Source organism: Xenopus tropicalis, chromosome 5 (assembly GCF_000004195.4).
Source record: "Xenopus tropicalis strain Nigerian chromosome 5, UCB_Xtro_10.0, whole genome shotgun sequence".
Taxonomy (NCBI): Eukaryota; Metazoa; Chordata; class Amphibia; order Anura; family Pipidae; genus Xenopus; species Xenopus tropicalis.
This window is the reverse complement of record NC_030681.2, coordinates 32,682,579-32,703,385: the sequence shown is the minus strand read 5'-3', so window position 1 is coordinate 32,703,385 and position 20,807 is coordinate 32,682,579. Positions and strand designations below refer to the sequence as shown.

Sequence of the window (20,807 nt, the reverse complement as noted above, 5' to 3'; positions counted from 1 at the left end):
TGGTACGGAACCCCAAAACATGAAGTACAACATTTCTGCCCTACTTATTTAGTTACACTCTAGTTATCCTTTAAGTTTGGGAAACCATTTCATAGACTAGGGAATTTGCCTGCTACTCCAGCTTCCTCCAGGGCAATGCCAGGGAATCTCTCCCCATCTCTGGCAGACCCAGCTCATAACTGTAGTAAACCCTCTGATGTTAAGAACAAACTTTTAACTTGGAAAGGATAGCACAGTGGCAGCCCCCACGCACATATCCATAATAGAAAAAGTGATAACTGAATATTTTTTTGTATAATGTACTTTATTGAACATATATAAAAACGTTAAATAGACCCTACCTATACACTGGCTTTCTTCTTATTCCACAAATCTAACAAAAAACATTTTTCCATACCCCAGATGCGTATGACACAACTAGAGAGCATAGCCCATGAACGTAACTGATTGGGATTTTTAAAAAGCAATACAGATTCCAGAAAGCTTTTTAGCTTGTAGTGGTTTAAGGATGGCTTGCCACAAGCCTCCCAAGACTATTGTTTGCTGGTTTATAAATTGCCTGTTAACCAGACTTACACAGCTTTAAGTAGTGCAGATTCATGGTCCATGTGTACAGACATATGTAGATGTTTGGCAGTTAAATGTGGGTTTATTGTACTGATTCTCGTTCTGCTTTTTCGCATTATTATTTCCTGTTGAAGGATTAAGGAACGCAATGGCGGGTGGAGGCATGTTACAGTTCCAGGAGGCCATCCGAGAGGAGCTGGAAGAAGCCATGAAGTCAGACTTGGAAAAAATTCTTTCCACGGCCCCTGAATCAGAATTAGAGGTACCAGCACAATACTTCTGCACATTGCTGTCGGCACTTACACAGCCAGTACCAATGATGTACTCCATACTACATTTGATATTGGGTTTTCAATCATGTATGAAGAGGTTTGCATTTCTTCTGCTTTCAGACCTCTAATTAGCAAATCTTGGGGGTCTCTCTTGTGTTTCAATAACGTAAATATTGCATAAGGGGGTTACTTTTTAAAATTCTTTTTCTGCTTTATTTTTTGTAGCACATAAAGAAAGACCTTGCTGGTTTTCAGAAATTATTCCACAGATTTCTACAGGAAAAAGGTCCATCAGTGGACTGGGGAAAGATCCAGAGACCTCCAGAGGATTCTGTAAGTTAAACATTATTCACTTTCATAGAGGAGCTATCTTTGTAAAAAGATGACTTCATTTTACAAAAAAATAAAAGCATAACAGTAGTGTGGTTGTGCTGTTTAAGTTACACGTGGCACTTATATAGTATTTTCTCTATATTTTGTGTTTCCCAACCCAAGCATCCCACTGTCTCCTTAATATTCATCAGTTGTGTACATGGGAGTGAGGCTTTTATGATCAGTTTATTAGTGTCCTCCCAGACAGATGTGCTGTTCTTAACCTCCTGTTTGAATAGAGACCATATGCAAAAAATTGCAGTTTTGGCCAAAAATTATAATTTGCATGCACAGAGAGCTATACACAGTAAATGTGGAAAAGGATACTTAACTCATTTTTACACTTCAGGGGACAAGCCACCTTTCATAACCTTTTGGGCTTGTCAGTAGGTGACGGTAATTTATTTGTTTTTGGTTTAACTGGCCATTTAAGCACCCCAAGGATTTCTGCTACACAGTAGCCAATTATGTCTGGCTCCTACATTCTTTGTAAATGTACCTTTTTATGGCTGCCTTTTCAGCAGGAGAGAAAGTAAGATCACATGAAAATCATGTCTATTGCTAATTACTTACATCTAAATGTATTTTATTTTAATTCAAGCAGCTGGTTTAACTGATTACAGTATAAATACAGTGCTCCGTTAAGGTAAGCTGCATACCCTGTGCTGTACGGTATTTATACAAATTACTCAGATAGCTTAATTAGTAGAGTTAATACAGAAATAATTGAAAGTTCCTGTAGGGACTTAACTTGTAAATATTTAGAAATAGTTGTAATTGCGATAAAATCAACTTGCTCTTTGCTTGCTGTGTAAATACAGTGGATACCTGGTTAATTACAGTTTTTCATTTAGTTTTCATGTGTATTAAGAAATCAATAAATGGCTTTTTTTTTAGTGCTGTGTGTTGCAGAAATGATTGAAGGGAATATTTAGGCAAAATGTGTGGTGTTACCACAGATATATTGGGCAATATTTGAGAAGCTTATGCAGTAATATGGGCACAGAGGGGACATTTGTGCACAGCTATATGGGTAAATCTGTGTAGGTTCTAAATGATGTGTTTTTTACACAAAACTCAGCGTGTGCACCACAATTAGTTTTATGTGCTGGCCTTCAGAACTTGTCTTCAGTAGTATGCAACGTAGTCACAAGCACTTGGTTTTATAAAGGTACAACTGTGGTATAATTTCCATTCAGACCAGATAATAGCTGAGGACTGCCCTCATTATTTAACCCATGCTAACAGTGATTTCTTCTTCAAGCTTATTGGGCTGTGATCTTACAGTGCAAGCACTGCCTTCCATCTGAATGCACTTCTGTGTGACTTCTGCATAATCTTGTCTATGAGGGAATGGCCATGTGCCAGCCTTGGCGGCAAACCAGAGTCAGCAGTGGGGAACATAAAGCAAAGTACTGTACTTTATTCCCACTATGTACCGAAGTCAAGAAACGCTCCTTTGATCCATGGAGATAGGAACTGAATTCTTCACTCAGTTGGGAAGGTGTTTGAGCCGTTTCCCTATATCCACTTGTCAGGTGCAGATTATTCCAGTTTCTCATCTGTAACTGGGCTGGGCTGGGCTGCTGGCCTCTAAACTTACTTTTGTTTTCCATTTTGGTTGCAAATAAAGCAAATGAAGACAGAAGGCCTCATTCATTTACCATGACACAGTGAGCAAAGTGCACTTCTGTACACAATCACCATGTTTCTCACCCCACTATCTATCCGTGTTCCCCAGAATTCATGTGTCATTGTACGCACAATGTGGGTGCTGAGTCGGGCGCAATTGAGCTGCTATGAGCAACTATGTCCGATCCACCAAAATGGATGCAATTTCACGTGCGCTAAATTGAATATAGTTGCATCAAATATTTTTGCAGTCTGCCTGGTGTCAGTTCTGGTGTTGCTTTTGACAGTTCTGGTATTCAGTGTGTGAATGAAAACTGCATCCGATTCTTTAGGCGCAGGTGTGCTGCTATAATTACATTATCTAAATATAAAAAAGCTAAGTTTATTAACTTTTGTTTGCTTTATGGAATATGCTTTATGCCCAGGGCTGTGGAGTCGGAGTCGAGAAGTCGGAGGCAATTTTGGGTACCTGGAGTCATGATAATGGTAAAACTAACAACAAAATATATAAATAATCATTTATATGAAAAAATGAATTGACTCCGACTCCTACTAAATTTAAATGGGAATAAAAAAAAAAAATAAAGCAAGTTTAAATGTCCCAATTCACTAACAGTCATAATTAATTACTTCTCTGCTATAAGAATAAAGCCCAATGCACGCAGTGCATAAACGAACACATTGAGTGACCATGAAGCATGCTTTTCATTGACTGTATGAATGTATAAAATACATTAGCATATTAAAAACAGTGGAGTCGGAAGTATCAGAAACTGAGGAGTCGGAGTCGGAGAATTTATCTACCGACTCCACAGCCCTGTTTATGCCTGATTAAATACTTTTCTCTAACAGTCGTCTGTGGGACACAGGGACCATGGGGTATAGTAGGTACCAGCAGGAGGCAGGACACTAGAGTAGGAAGAAGAGAGCTAACCCCTCCTCCCTGCTGCTATACCCCCCAGTACTTCCTGCCTTCGCCAGTTTTTTTCTAGTGTCCCACAAGGAGACAGGATCATCATCTCTCTCTTCAAGTATTTCTTCGGCCAGATTCAATCTGGCAACAGGGGTCGTCCTAGAGGTCTCCAACAGGAGCCACTCTATTCAGGCTTCCCCCTACGTGGGAATAATTTAAGGACGCTGGGGCACGTAAGTTTTTACTGAACAGCCCCGCAGATACCCTGCCTCTGAACACAGAGTGCAGAAGCTGCCCAGCGTTTCCTAAGTGCCATGGCCCCTATCCAGCTTTAAAATTGCCTTTAACTTAGTAGCCATGCTCCCTGCAGGCTACCAGCCCGACCAACCCCCCCCCCTATTTTCTTCCACTATGCCTTCTCCATTTTTAGCCATGCTCCCAGCGCTGCCCCTTAGCCTGGTTCCCATATCCCCCCTGCTCAGCTTTGCCTGTCTGTGCCCTGCCTCTGCCTCCAACCATGCCTCTCTGCCTATTACCTTACAACCGGCATCCATGCGACTCTACCGTTCCTTCGATTCACTTGCGTTCCACCATGCGTTCCACCTATGCGTTCCACCTATGCGTTCCACCTATGCGTTCCACCTATGCGTTCCATTTCCTGCTCGCCGCGTGACGTCAGCTACTTCGCGCCATTCTTCGCGCGCTTCTCTTCAATGCGCTCACTCTCTCCTTCCGGATCGCATGGCCATTCTCCGCTCTCCATCCTGAATAGAGCAAGCAAAAAGGCAGTTCTCCGGCACAGACTCTGGCTGAAGGGGATCACAGGGACCACGGTCTATTTTTCCTCCTCAGGGGTCAGGCGCTGGTCAGAGGGAGAACAGGCATAAGGGGGTTGGGCAGACATTGGGGGCTGGGTGTGTATTCACTACACTTTTGTCTTGCTGCCTATACATCCCTAAGCACTGAGCACTACATTACGCTTGTGCTTCATATTCTCCTGATCTGTGTACTAACTCTCACTATCAAGGAGTCTTGTTACTGGCAGGTACTGACACTGTGTACTAGCTCCATTCTGGCACTGTATACTAGCTCTGTACTAGCTCTCTGTACTAGCTCTGTATTGGCAATACTCTGGCTGTTATTACTGACTTGTACTGACACTGTTCCCGTTACAGCACTCAGTCTGCAATTGTACCATTTTACCACATTGGTACCACGCTACTGTACTGTTCTGCATTAACCTTTCCCTTCGCACTAACTACTATGGCAGAGGGCAATTCAGGGGGTCCCTTTTCCAGAGGGGCTTCCAGCTCCTCCAAGGTAAAATTTCTCGCTTGCGCCAGGTGCTGCAAACGCCTACCTTCCGGCAGGAAGGAACCACTTTGCTCCTCCTGCTCCAAAGCCAATGCTGAAACTGCTTCCCAGGCCCAGGACCCTACTCCTACGGTCCAGGCCGCAGAACCTGAGGGCGAGCCTACTTCCGCAGAAACACACACAGCACAAACACCGACCGTGGCTCCTAGCCAGGATCCGCCGTCCTGGGCAGTGTCTCTCTCCACGGGTATCCCCAAACTGGCTGCATGTCTGGACAAGCTTCTGGACAAGCTGGATCGGGAAGACTCAGACCTTCGTCCCAAGTCCCTTAAACGCCATGTCCCCGTGCATGCCGAGGACTACAGCGACTCCGAATCACCTCAACCATCAGCCGACTGGGACGCACAGTCACTAAGTGAGGGCGAAATATCCGACGAAGATGACCCTGCTGACACCGAAGAACCTTCCAGACCTCCATCAGAAGCCGTGGACTCTCTCATTGCGGCAGTCATCTCCTGCCTCGATCTCAAGACTCCAGAGTCTCAGAGCTCAGCACAACCGCTTTTCAAACGCCAAAAGAAGCTACTATCCATGTTTCCTACCCACGAACAGCTAGACAACATCATTCAATCAGAATGGGAACACCCAGAGAAGCGCTTTCAAGCCAACAGGAGGTTCCAGCGCTCCTACCCATTCCCTCAGGAAACCCTCCACAAGTGGTCCACGCCACCCTCAGTCGATGCACCTGTCTCGCGTCTTTCCAAGAACACTGCCCTTCCGGTCCCCGACGCGTCCTCATTCAAGGATTCCATGGACAAAAAGACGGAAGGTTTCCTCAGAGCCGCGTTCACAGCGGCGGGAGAAAGTCTGAGACCTGTTTTGGCATCGGCATGGGTTTCTCGGGCCATCCAGTCCTGGTCCGACTCCCTTATGGAGGGAATCAACTCGGGCGCCCCTAGACAGGAATTGGCGACCTTGGCATCTCAGATCAAAGACGCTAACGAATACCTGTGCGAAGCATCCCTTGACGCGGCTCAAGCCATTAGCCGAACCTCGGCCCTCTCGGTAGCGGCGCGTCGTTCTCTATGGCTCAAATTGTGGTCAGCCGACCTCTCATCCAAAAAATCACTAACCTCCATCCCCTTCAAGGGAAAACTCCTGTTCGGTCCTGAACTAGACAAAATCATTAGCCAAGCTACAGGAGGAAAGAGCACTCTACTCCCGCAACCAAAGAACCGTACCTCCTTTCGCAGAGGACGTTTCTTTCGTGGAAGACCATTCAGGACATCATCATCATCATCATCCAGGGACTACCATTCCCAGTCCTCCAACAAGCCTAGATTCCAGGGCCGTCCCAAATTCTCCTGGCAAAATAAGAAGCCCCAAGGCAAGACTTCCGACAAGTCCGCCACGGCATGACTACCTACCACAAGAGAGCTCCACCCCGGTAGGAGGCAGACTCCACCTATTCCGAGACGAGTGGCTTCGCCTCACCGCCGACCCGTGGGTACACGACATAATCTCCTCAGGGTATCGGCTCGAGTTCGTGTCCAGACCACCAAACCGTTTCTTCATGTCAAGACTCCCTCCAGATTCAAACAAACAGAATGCCTTCCTCTCCACCATCCAGGACCTGCTGGACGAAAGAGTGATTGTCCCGGTCCCTTCGGGAGAAAAATATCGAGGTTTCTATTCCAACCTCTTTATCGTCCCAAAGAAGGACGGTTCCTTTCGACCCGTCCTAGACTTGAAGCACCTCAACGCCTTCATTCGTTTCTCTCGCTTCAAGATGGAGTCCCTTCGGTCAGTCATCTCAGCCATGAATCCAAACGAGTTCCTGGTGGCCCTGGACATCAAAGATGCCTACCTACACGTGCCTATTTTCCCTCCCCATTGGAAGTTCTTGCGGTTTGCTCTCAAAAACCAACACTTCCAGTTCACCGCACTTCCCTTCGGCCTCACCTCGGCCCCCCGGATTTTCACCAAAATCATGTCGGCGGCTGCAGCCTCACTGAGATCACAGGGGGGTCTCCATTACACCCTACCTGGACGACCTTCTACTAAAGGCTCCCTCCCTCCCAGCAGCCACATCCCAACTCTCCCTGGTCATGGATTTTCTGACTGCCCTGGGATGGAAGATCAACACGGCAAAGTCCAGACTAACACCATCCCAACGCATGCCCTTCCTTGGCATGGTATTCGACACGACGGAGCAGAGGGTTCTCCTCCCTCCGGAGAAGATTACCAGAATCCAGAGCCTGGTCCGTCAACTTCTACACAACCCCCAGCCCTCAGTCCGCCTGGCCATGCAGGTACTGGGGTCACTGGTATCCTCCATAGAAGCAGTCCCCTTTGCCCAATTCCACCTAAGGGCCCTGCAGTGGAACATACTAGATCAATGGAACCGCAGCTCTCTCTCCCAGCCGATCAAGCTCCTGCCCAAGACCAGAGTGGCCATGACTTGGTGGCTCAACTCGACCCACCTGGAGAAGGGACGCTCCCTACAGGAACCAAAGTGGCTCATCCTTACCACCGACGCCAGCCTCCAGGGCTGGGGAGCAGTCATGGGTCACCTCACAGCTCAAGGAACCTGGACGGCGGCAGAAACCCGCCTTCCGATCAATATCCTGGAAATCCGAGCGGTACGCCTAGCGCTCTGCCACTGGCAGAACCGACTCACAGGGTGCGACATCAAGGTCCAATCGGACAATGCCACCACGGTCGCATACCTCAATCACCAAGGGGGCACAAGAAGTCGACAAGCCCTCAAGGAAGTCAGCCGCATCCTAACGTGGGCAGAAGCGAGGGAAGTCCGTCTCTCGGCCATCTACATTCCCGGCCTCGAAAACTGGCAGGCCGACTACCTCAGCCGACAGCGGCTCGATCCGGGGGAATGGGCCCTGAACCCAGGGATATTCCAGGACATCGTAGCTCTCTGGGGACTTCCAGAAGTAGACCTCATGGCCTCCCGCCAAAACCGCAAGGTGACTCAATTCATGTCCAGATGTCGAGATCCTCTAGCGCTGGCAGCGGACGCCCTAACGACCACATGGGACTTCGATCTCGCATACGCCTTCCCGCCTCTTCCTCTGCTACCAAGAGTCATCAGGAAGATCAGATCAGAACGATGCACAGTCATTCTGATAGCTCCTCATTGGCCCAAAAGAGCATGGTTCACCGAACTGGTGGCGCTCAGCAGATCAGAACCGTGGCCGCTTCCTCAGATCCCCGATCTTCTCGCTCAGGGACCAATCCTTCACCCCAATCCAGCCTTCCTGAATTTGACGGCATGGAGATTGAGTCGATAGTCCTCAGAAAAAAGGGATTCTCACACGACGTCATACGTACTATGATGTCAGCCAGAAAGCCCGTCTCCTCCAAGACATACCATCGAGTATGGAAAACTTACAGAGACTGGTGCGACCGGGCTGGTCACTCCTTTCAGGATCTGTCGGTTCCCCACCTCCTGTCCTTCCTACAATCAGGTCTGGACAAGGGTCTGTCCCTAGGCTCTCTCAAGTCCCAGATCTCCGCACTCTCCGTACTCTTCCAACAACGGCTAGCCATCCTACCCGACGTGACCACATTTGTTCAAGGGGTAGCACACATTTGCCCTCCCTTCCGGGAACCTCTGCCCCCGTGGGATCTCAACCTGGTCCTATCGGCCCTACAAACCCCCCCATTTGAGCCACTAGCCACCATCCCCCTAGCCTGGCTATCCTGGAAGGCGGTATTCCTGCTGGCCATCGCCTCAGCTCGCAGGGTGTCAGAAATCAGCGCACTGTCCAGTCAACCTCCATATCTGATATTCCACGAGGATCGAGCAGTCCTACGGACCCTACCATCCTTTGCCCCTAAGGTGGTCTCGGCCTTCCACATTAACCAAGATATCACGATTCCATCATTCTGTCCTAATCCGACATCCCCCAAGGAGGTGGCGCTACACTCCCTCGACCCAGTCAGGGCCCTCAAATTCTACTTACACCGCACTCGAGACATTCGAGCCACAACCTCTCTATTCGTCCTCCATTCCGGCCAAAGGAAAGGACACCAGGCATCCAAGACCACCATATCTCGCTGGATCCGGGAGACCATACGCAGAGCCTACATCGCCCGCGGCAAATCTCCTCCCATTCACATCACAGCTCATTCTACCAGGGGCATTGGTTCATCCTGGGCCTTTAGAAACAGAGCTTCAGCCGATCAGGTCTGCAGGGCCGCCACTTGGTCCTCCATTCACACCTTTACCAAATTCTACCAATTCGAGGTATTCGCAGCATCTGACGCGCACTTTGGTAGAAAAGTGCTACAGGCGGCAATTAATTAGTCCTCATATTGACCTACCAATCCGCTTCTCCCACCCAGAAATAAAGGGACAGCTTTGGTATGTCCCCATGGTCCCTGTGTCCCACAGACGACTGTTAGAGAAAAGGAGATTTTGTGATACTCACCGTTAAATCCTTTTCTCTCAGGGCGTCTGTGGGACACAGGGCTTCCCCCCCTGGAAGCGGATAAACCTTCTGAACTTCTCTCTGCCTACATGTATATAGTTATTAAGTTGATCGTTACCTTATGATTCTTTGCGACAAAACTGGCGAAGGCAGGAAGTACTGGGGGGTATAGCAGCAGGGAGGAGGGGTTAGCTCTCTTCTTCCTACTCTAGTGTCCTGCCTCCTGCTGGTACCTACTATACCCCATGGTCCCTGTGTCCCACAGACGCCCTGAGAGAAAAGGATTTAACGGTGAGTATCACAAAATCTCCTTATTAAGACAGATTAAATTGTCATTAACAGGAGTCACTTTCTCCACTCTGTGCCTACACGTTTTATTTTCATAATGGTTTGTTTATAAAGCGGAAGTATATTCCTTAGACCTGTTAGCTATATTAGGGGGGAGTATAGAAAACTGTGATGAGGAAAGACATGAGGTCAGATGGCCAGGCCGACGAGAGCAAACAGTAAAATGGGTTGGGAGCACATGTTACTTACTATACAAGGATACAGGTAAATTGCCAGAAACATTGTGCCAAGAAAGTTAGAGAAGGGCATGGTCTTCATTCAGGATAATTGATTGAGCCAGACTAACCCACCTCACTATCCATGTTTCCTTTAAGGGCAGTGGTACACGGGGAGATTAGTCGCCCCGCGACAAATCTTCTTTGTCTTGGGCGACTAATCTCCCCGCAATTTCATCCCACCAGCTAGAATGTAAATTGCTGGTGGGATGGCATACGTGTCACTGCGATGTCCCAGAGTCGCCAAAGTTTCCTCCGAAGACAACTTTGGGCGACTGCGGGACATCGGGACATGTTCGCCGGTGGAATGGCATTGCGGGGAGATTAGTCGCCCGCGACAAAGAAGATTTGTTGCGGGGCTACTAATCTCCCCGTGTACCACTGTCCTAAAGCAACCTAGGGGCCAGAGATTCTTGTCATACAGAGAAGTTAGGAGTTGCACTCTTGTAGCTGCCTACATAGTCCACTATCCCTGCAAAAGTTAAATTAACCCAGAAAGCTCCTAATCTTTGTGGGACAAGCCATACTGGATGCTGGTAGGTTCCACTTAAATGTGGCTCCCTGCCCTATACCCTTAAGGAGGGATCCCCAACCTTTTATACCCGTGAGCCACATTTAAATGGAAAATGTGTTGGAGAGCAACACAAGCATGAAACAGGCTCTTGGGGTGCAAATATGATCTATAATTGGCTAGTTAATAGCACCTATGTGGACTAGCAGCCTACAGAAGGTTCTGTTTGGCATTTCACATGTTTTTTTTGACTCCTTAACTTGCCTTCAAGTCAGAAATTAAAAAATGAACACCTGCATTGAGGCCACTGAGAGCAACATCCAAAGGGTGGGTGAACAACATGTTGTTGACGAGCCACTGGTTGGGGAACACTGCCCTAAAGATACAAAATGCTTCCTGGTTTTGCCCCTTTTGGTGCAGTTTATGTGAAACCAGGGAAGTGGTTTCAAATGGACAGCTCATTTGATTGAAGGCAGTGACTCTTAATGACATTTTATTATGGGGATTAATAGAGCAGCTTTGGGGATAGTCTCACTGAACTTCTACATCCAGGGCTGTTCTTGACCAAAGCAAGGAACTTTGGGAAGACCTTTCCATCCCCCTTGTCACAGAGAATATTCTCTTCCCCTATCTGGCCTTTGCTTTGTATCATGCAGCCACTGATGAGGCTTGCCCTAGAGCAGTGATCCCCAACTAGTGGCTCATGAGCAACTTGTTGGATGTTGCTTCCAGTGGCCTTAAAGCAGGTACTTATTTTTGAATTCTTGGCTTGGAGGCAAGTTTTGGTTACATAAAAACCACATGCAGTGCCACACAGAGCCTCCTGACAGCTGCCAGTCCATATAGGGCCTACCAAATAGCCAATAACAGTCCTTATTTGGCACGCCCCAGGAACATGATTTATTCCTGTGTTGCTCCCAAGTCTTTGCATGTGGCTCATGGGTATAAAAGTTTGGGGATCCCTGCCCTAGAGCCTTTTCATTGGCATCATTTGACAGGTTCTGCTTAGCACGACTGGCGCGTACAGTATATATGTCTATATTCAAATAGTTTATGGTGATTGTCAATTCAGATGAACAGGACATGTGAATAGCTGCATTAAACAGGTTTTATGTCCTGTCTAAACTACTGAACAGGAAGTGTTATAGTATATGTTCACACGTCATACAGTCGTCTTTGTCTTTTACCTTTTACTGTAACAGCCTATCCCTTATGATAAAAGGCGTGCATATAGTTATGCACATTCTCAGCAAGGATGTTTGACTTTGTGGAAGATGGGTATCTCTGCTTGAAAAGTTATGTCAGCTAGGTCAGTAACCCGGTATTGTGCAATTGTTTGCATGGCATTAAAACTGAATTAAGGTGAAGCAGAGTCCTGTTTAACATCCTGCCAGTATTGATGGAGAAGAGCCAGTGTACTACACAGCTTTCCTCATTTTCTGGAAGAAAAAAGAAGTAGCAGTCTTTTCTTAATATAGGCCTGATGATCACATTTCTGGTTTATTTTATTTATACTCTGTTACTTATATAGTGCTTACCTATTTATGTAAAGTCATTTAAAGGGATACTGTCACAGGGAAACATGCTGTTTTCAAAATGTATCAGTTAATGGAGTTCCTCATAAAGCATTGATAAACTGCAGTCTTTCTTTACTGCTACCCTGCAAATTGAAGGCAGTAGCCCTGCCCCCACCAGCTGATGTGAACAGTGCCTTGTTAGTTTAGCATGGCCTCACAAGGTAACAAGATAGCAGCTTTCCCTGACTTTCTGTCCTGAAGAATTCTGCTGCCCAGACTGATATATATCAGTACATGCTGTTGGAGAAACTACGCTGTGTTTAAATTTGTGGAGAAATGGACAAAGCTTCTATTGCTGCCTCCCATTCACTTTAAGGCTATGGAAAAATACTTATGCATGGGGCGTCACTTGGATCATTACACTTAATGTTATCAGGAGTGGGGACTGGGGCATTTTAGCTGCCACTGACCTCTGATAGACAAAACATCCAGTGTACCATAGCCCTAATAGAAATTGCCTAATGTTGCTGGTATTAAAATGCCCTTATGCTGAGAAATGTGTTTACTTGTTATGTCAGATGGTTTCAATTTAGATCAATAACAAGCAGCATGGGTGGTTTTAGGCGTGTCTCTCCCAGTTTAAAAAAAAGCTTCTTTTTTGCCATCATCTTTAGACTATCTGAAACAGGTTGTACAGTAAATAATGAAAACAATGGTACAGAGAGTTCCAAGAATGTTATCCTTACATCCTGTTATGCAGTGAGTACTGACACCACAAATACATGAAATACTGTGAGAGGCAGTGACCATTTGTTGCAAAAACATTACATGTACTAAGAGGTAATAGGTCCCCCTATATATAGGGCTGTGACAGCGGCGACTAATCTCCCCGAAATGCCATCCCACCGGCTAGAATGTAAATCGCCAGTGGGATGGCATAAGCGGCGCCGCGATTTGCGGAAGTTGCCTTGAGAGGAAACTTCTGCGACGATGCGTATGCCATCCCACCGGCGATTTACACTCTAGCTGGTGGGATGGCAGTTCAGGGAGATTTGTCATGCGCCAACTAATCTCCCTGTCTGTCACAGCTCTAATAGACACACCCTTACCATCCAAAAGCAGGTTACCTTAAGACTGGAGTTGTTTATAGCATTCTTTCAGGTCACAATTTGCTCAGAAATTTTCTGCAATGCTGAATATTCATTTCCCACTTAGTTCCAATTGTCATATTAGCACTTTAGTCAAAACATATAATGATAGTCTATAGGGGGACATCAGGGGGGCGCAAAAGCACACCACTTAGTGCCCAGCCCCCAAGCTCTGAGCTCTGTGCTGTCTGTTTCTGCAAGAACAGGATCATGCATAATAGTGAATTTTAAATAGTAGAATGAATTAAAAAAATTAAAAAGTAATATAGCACTTATTACAAAATTATTGTAAAAGTATCTGTTTAAATGGCAGTGAGTGCCTGTTGGTTTCTCTTTGTACAGGTATAGGACCCATTATCCAGAATGCTTGGGACCAAGGGTATTCCGGATAAGAGGTCTTTCCGTAATTTGTTGTATCCAAAAATAATTATTTATATGTTAGTTGGGACCAATTAAAAGGTACTGTTTTATTTCTACAGAGAAAAAGGAAATCTGTTTTTAAAATTCTGAATTACTTGATTAAAATTTAGTGTACGAGAGACGGGTTTTCTGTAATTCGGAGCTTTCTGGATAACGGTTTTTCAGATAAGTGATCCCACACGTGTAGTTGCAAAGTTTGCCTCTACAGTCTCTTATGGAGAACCTGCCATAGCAACATAAGCTGGAGTAGTTTAGATAGGTAATATATATTTGCCCTTACATAAAGTTCTTCCATATACAGGGTAAGTTGCCATAACATATTTTGTTGGTTACTTTGAAGGTCTCTATGGTAGTTAATAAACAACTTAGCCAGGCTTTGGCAGGCATGTTCTGCTGTTCTCTGCTCATGCAGCTGCAGCCTCAATGTCTCCCATAAGCTCTGGCATCTGGCTAGATGGGAGGCTATGTCAGTTGTTCATATAATATATAGAGTCCAAGTGGTTGTGGAAACTCAGTTTAACAATAAAATGGAGATTCACAGCTTGGACTTTGCTCCTAGACTGTAAAACATGTCTTACTGAGGAGACAGCTGAGAAAATAAAAATGCTGAATGGTTGTACACATAGTAATCTGTTTACTGTAGTGCCACTGTACATAGTATGTAGTGACTGTTTGTTTAGGAACAGCCTGCTAAAAACTGAGGGGGGTCATTCACAAGCACGGAAGCATTGTAGCCAATAAGATATTTGATTTAATGAGCCTATTATTGCCTATATGCAGACAGATACTCCTTTTTGACTTTATTGCAGATAGACTGACTGATTCATGAATACATGAAGGGCCTAATTGAAAAAGAACTGTCCAAGCTGTTGAGTGGTCGTTACAGGTTCTTTAAAGTATACCACCATTCAACATAAGTTCAATAAATAAGACTTATGCAGAACATACATTTTTCCTATTGTTTTAATCACAAAAACTATGGTTTTTGTTAATTTCTTGAGCTAAACAGGAAAACTAATGCTACTCCATGTTTGTTTTTTGGCTCACACCCAGACGTGGATCAAAATTACCCAACCTCTAGTGTCACCTTTCCCCTCTTACTGTAGTCTTATCCATTACCTCTATTAATAATATAAGTGATATAATATTTATCTGGGGCAGTTAAATGTACTGGTGGCATTTGATCAAGGCAATATCTTTAGTTAATTACCCCCTATATTGGACCTAAACTGCATTTTGCTTACTCTGGTTATATTTTACTGTCTCTTTGTAAAAATGACCCAACCTGACAGATCCAGCTTTCGTCCTTGCCATATCCTGTGCCCAGCTCATAGGCTTGGGACATACATACATACATACATACATACACACACATGCATACAACAAGAAGGCACTGTGCAGAAGAGTTTAAATGGCCTTTGGGGCCAACCATTGTCACCCCTAAATGTCACTTGTTGGTCACTCTCTGTGGCTAAAAATTAGTTAAAGGGAACCTTCAACTAATAACTGCACAATGTAACACAATGCTATTCTAACAAACTTTGCAACTTCAATTAAACATTTTCAATGTTTTTTGTAAATGTTAAAAAAAATCAAATGTAGCAGAATAATTACTAATTAATTACAAACTAATAATTAAACCTAGAGGAAAACTGAATTCTTCCACATTGCTTAAGAACCAGAGAACAGAAAGAGAGAAACAGACACTACTTTTCTTCCAGTTACACCTGCAAATATCTATCGAAGATGAATGTTGGAAAGTGGCTTAAAATTCCATTTTGTTGAATTACATAAAACCAGTTTGTTTGGTGGAGTTTCCCTCGTGCACTTTGCTGTGTGCGGCTCTTTTTTCTGCTGAGTCTAATATTAGTTATGTTTATTTTGCTGCTACCAATAAAGTCAGGGAAGTTTGCCAAGTGTTGAAAGGAGATCAAAGGTTTCTAAAGTTGCAGCTTTAAATTCTTTTATATTTTTTTTTTTTTTTTATAATTGTCACCTACAAAATGGAAAACTCCATCCAATATTGTCATTCATTGAATTGTTCTAATCTGCGGCTGTGTGTGAAGTTACTGATAATGCCGGATTGGTGTTCACATGTGGCAGTATGAATTGAGGGGAGGGGTTTCTCCGATTAACCCAAACAGAGGGGTAATGTACAGACACGTATCTGTCTAAAAACCTTCTAATTCATTGTTATCCCATGTTATGTTCACTGAATCATTCCCTCACTTGGTATTATTACTTGAGGGAAAAAAAGTAAGTTACAGCTTGCACCTTGTCATTTTGTTTCATTGCTGTAGCAAGTGGCCACTTACCAGCCAAGGCAATCAATCATGGCCAGCCACCAGACATTTTTAACTGACATTTTATTTTAATTCAGAGAAGTTCTGCAGAAGTTTTTTAGTGTTCTGCAGTCAACATGGGCAAAGCACACACAAACATACATTGTCTAGCTCAAATATTTTGTCAACAAGGTCTTGTCAGCTATTAAATATATAGAGATGAATTTACTGGGCCAAAAAGAGAACAAAAAGACTAATGTGAGCAACTTAAATGAAATAAAAAAGGAGACGGAAAGGTAAAATCACGGGGGCGGGGGGTGCCAAATGTTAGGCACCTCCCAGGGATTGTAATCACTTACCTGATGCCCCGGGTTGGTGCTCCTGTTAACAGAAAACCAAACGGGCCCAGGGTAGCTGCAATCCTCTTCCTTCTCTCATCTATCTTCAGAATCCCCGGGCCGGCGCATGCGCAGTACAGTGAAAAAGCCGACTTTTTTGTTCAAGTCCAGCTTTTCACTCTACTGCTCATGTGCAAGCAGCACCAAGACAGAAGAAGGAAGAGGAGAGAGAGTCTAACATTTTTCTTACAGAGTTCTGCTACCTGGGAGTTGGAAGTAAAGCTGCTATAAAACATAGACCCTTTGAGGTGGAACTTTCTGTTGCCAGGTTTTTACTGTGCTCAGGTTTGTAAAGCAGCTTGGAAGAAATTTAGATCTAATTAGAACGCCAAAAGATTGAATCAATACAACGGGGATACAGGCCATTGGGGCAAGACCATACAGCCTAGTCCCAATGGGATTTTTAAATCTGCCTGATCAACATCTGCTCGATTTTCAGCCAGATATCAGGCAAGCAGGCCTGTCAGAGGGCCGTATACATGAGCAGATAGGCTTCTGCATGGCTTTTGTATGGTCACCTTTAGAGGCATGTTCTCTTGTTTTCAAATATGGTGGGCCACAGTGCATTATGTTACATACAGTAGAACTTTAATGCAGTAGTGCATATTTTACAGAGGTGTGTGGTACAGTAAACTTATATATTGTAATGAGCAAAGTTCCCCTACTGAACTTACAGCTGTGTGCCAGGAATGCAGCATTTCTAGTAACAAAGCCTTTAACATTGTAAATACAGGTTAGTGCTTTGTTTGACATTGCTGGCAAAAAAACACAAGGGATTCCTGGTGCTGGCAGCCAGTGAAGCATGTCTAGAATCTTGGCAGCACCTCAAATGTGACAGATTCTATGTGGCACTGACCTAACCAGAATCTGGTGTGTCTTGACAGATTGGTTCTCAGGTACAAGAAATGATCTGTTGAGAACAAAGTTTCTAGAATCCCATGTGGATCCACGCCTCTGTTTTTAACACTTTTCATTTGTATCTTAGCACCAAAGGCACTGGCCACACAGGCAGGATTTAGCTGTACAGGTATGGGATCTCCCCAGAATGCTTGGGACCTGGGGTCTTTTGGATAAGGGATCTTTCCATAGTTTAGATCTCCATGATTTGTTTACTAAAAAATCATTTAAACATTAAATAAACCCAATAAGATTGTTTTGCATACAATAAGGATTAATTACATCTTTATTTTGATCAAGTACAAGGTATTGTTTTAATATTATAGAGAAAAAGTAATTTTCTAAAAATAAGAATCATTTGCTTAAAATGCAGTGTATAGGAGATTGCCTTTCTGTAATTTGGAACTTTCTGGATAACGGGTTTCCAAATATGGGATCCTACACCTGTACCTTGAATGGACGCCCTGCTCACCTGTATTTTATGATCAGTGATCATGGGTGATATTACAGATTATAGTAGTTAGAATTTATTGAAATTATTGAAAGGAAAGTAATTATTCATAGATAGATGAATAAATATTTACCCAGTTTTTGACTAAGCAGTAGGGTTGCCACCCAATTGGCATTTCTTTGTCCTAGCAAGTAAATAATGGGCAATGGTCAAGGCTGTTATTTAAAAGTAAAGTAGACAGCCCCCTTGTTATGCCCCAGTAATGCCCTGCCCAGTTTATCTTCTTATCTTATAATGCTGTATGTTTGGTAAAACACTTTCAGAATTAAATACATTAAAATATTCATCTTTATTTGGACTGTAGAACTAAAATTTGTGCAGCTGGTGATCCTGCCTAGGCTCACCTTCATCTTAGCAGGCATTTTACAACTTGGCGGTTCTGCAGTAGGTTCTTCTAGGTGCATGTACCCTTGCTTTTCACAGCATAGAATGTTTTTACAGTTTCGGTACTCACTGACTCTAACTGTATATGATGTACTTGTAAAATACTTGGGGTGTCCATACCCACTTCTTTTCCCTTTATAATATAATCTTTGGTGCCAGTACTCGCCAGGTCCAGACTGGGATTCAAAATAGACCCTGGCATTTCAAGTACACAGACCCAAACAGCCCCCACCAGCCCAATAAATAGTGACTGTCTATGGCATCTTACAGCAGCTCCTCTGGCATTTGCCTGAACCCACAGATTGTCAGTCCGTGCCTGGTACTTACTGCTTCTCATTCTATTTAATGTGTTTAGAGTACCAATGCCTACTGCCTACCACTGTATCATGTACGTTTGGTGCACAGTCCCACTGCATCTTACTGTATGTAATGTGCCTGTGTTCAATACAAACAGTTACAAGAGTTATCCCTTCAGTCTTGGAGGCTGGGGACTCTGAGTCCTCAGGCGTTTGGGAAAGTGACCACCATTACAGGGGTTAACATCTGGTTCCAGGCAATTTACTTAAGGGTCATGTACAGTAGCTTAGGTATCCCAAGATTTTATTGGCAGGGGTAGATTCTAATAGTGGGCTAGCAACAAAAAGACAAAAGAGTGGTACAGGGGTATGACCTCCCCATGTTAAGAATGCTTTAAGTTTATAATTATTATTAGTACTAATTTTTAAAAGTTGATATTGTCCCAGCTGCTTATGTATGGTTGAGCTAATGAGTTTTGCTCTATTGTGGAGGTGGAGCTTACGGTAATGAGACCGCTGGGTATCTAACTATCGGCATTTAGTTAATGAGTTATATAAACTTGGCGTATCAATAATTTAGCTTTGCATTTGATATAATCAGCTGCTGCCTTTATCCCCACCAATGAATAGTGTTGTTTCAGTTATTTGATTAGTCAAGTGATATTGCTGTCTGTGCTTCCCATGGGAACCTATGATCTAATGAAGCCCTAGATTTATGTGCTGGGGCCACAATATGAGGGAACTATGGGGCTCTCCAGCTGGTAATTAACTGCAGTACCTACAGCTATCGGTAAATCTGAAATCAATTGTGATCTCTGAAGCCATTTCCTTTACAAGAAAAGATGTGCCGTTCATGTGCAGAATAAACCACTTACATATGGAGTGGGGGAACAACAGGATCAGGTTTTGGAGAGCTCATTTTTCCAGTTTCGCAATATGTAAATTTCACCTCACATTTTCCTTTCCTTTCACTATGAGTCATGGGCTTTTAGCTGGTAAAGCTCCCTGAGGTGTTTCTGCACGGAACTGAGTCCCTTCAGTAATCTGTGTCATATAATGGACCTTATGAACTTGCAGAACTAGGGAGATAGCTCACACAGAGTGTGGGAGTAAGAATTGTGCGCCAGTGTTATACAGTCTGACTTAACCAGGATAGAACTAACAGCACTGTGTTTGCTGCTGTTTCAAGGAAAATATTTGCCTTCCATTAAGAGAAAAACACACCTTAGTCCTGTGTCCCTTGTCAGCTATTGTACTATGTAACTTTATCAGCTCTGCCTGCTCTTGTGTTTCTATTGCGTGTTTCTATTGCATGTTTCCACCGAAAGTCTAGATATATTTATTACTAATTACTAAGTACATGATAAGCTATCCTCATCATGTGTAAGAATTCGATTTATATATGTGCAACATGGAGAGATCTTCATAAAGAGGTGGGCGAATGATAAGGGCGAGGTAAAGCTCAAACAAAAAATAATCATAGCATATAATACATTGGAGTATGTATGTATGTATGTATAACTTTATTTATAAAGCGCCACAAGGGTACACACAGGGCCGCCATCAGGGGGGCACAGGGGGTACGATTGTCCCGGGCCCGGACGTTTTTAGCTTTAAAGGGGGCCCGGCCGCGCTAAAGTTTTCTTAGCTCGGGCCCCCTTTAATCAAGTCCAGGCCCTCGCTTCCTCCGGCTCCGGCGGCGTCCTCTGGTATGTGCCGCTACTTCTCCGCTTTTATAAGGTTGCGCCCGTGCGTGCTGACGTCACACGCACGGGGCGCAACCTTATAAAAGCGCAGAAGTAGCTGGGAGCCGCGGCACATACCGGAGGACACCACGGCAGCAGGTCGGCCGGCCCCTGCATTCCCATATATTTTCCAGGAGCCCTTAGGCTAGTTCTACACCACCTAGGGTCCTAATAGCTTTCTGATGTACCTGCACTTGGAGACGCTGTACCTGCACTGGCACCAATGCAAAATGTAACTCCTGGACACCAATGTTTTAGGGGGCCCTGGCTACCAATGTTTTATGTTCTTTGTATTGATGGGAGGGGTCACTGGGGGAGGGGCCATTGGGGGTGTGGGAGGAGGGGGGGGCCCAGAAAACTTTTTTGTGAGGGGCCCCGTGATTTCTGATGGCGGCCATGGGTACACAGCACTGTACAGTCTTACAAAATACAAAATTACACACAGGGCGGACAAGTATTATAATAAATAAATACAGTAAATATATATAAATGCACAGGGAATAAGTACCATGTGGTAGGAAGGAGGTCCCTGCCCCGTAGAGCTTACAATCTAAGTGTAATATGATGTTAATTTAAATAAAAATATAACGTAAATAAATGGGCTTAAGTAACCT

The 20,807-nt window shown here is 44.4% G+C and overlaps 1 protein-coding gene across 2 annotated transcripts in view; it reads left to right on the top strand.

Annotated features, from left to right (window-relative positions):
• ugp2 (UDP-glucose pyrophosphorylase 2) overlaps window positions 1–20,807 on the top strand; it is a 55,005-nt gene that overhangs the window by 17,595 nt on the left and 16,603 nt on the right. For both annotated transcript variants that reach the window (XM_012962907.3, NM_001007510.1), the window contains exons 2-3: window positions 702–829; window positions 1,065–1,172. In XM_012962907.3, the coding sequence (XP_012818361.1) occupies window positions 716–829; window positions 1,065–1,172 (222 nt within the window). In that variant the 5' untranslated portion in view covers window positions 702–715. The remainder of the gene's footprint in view (window positions 1–701; window positions 830–1,064; window positions 1,173–20,807) is intronic.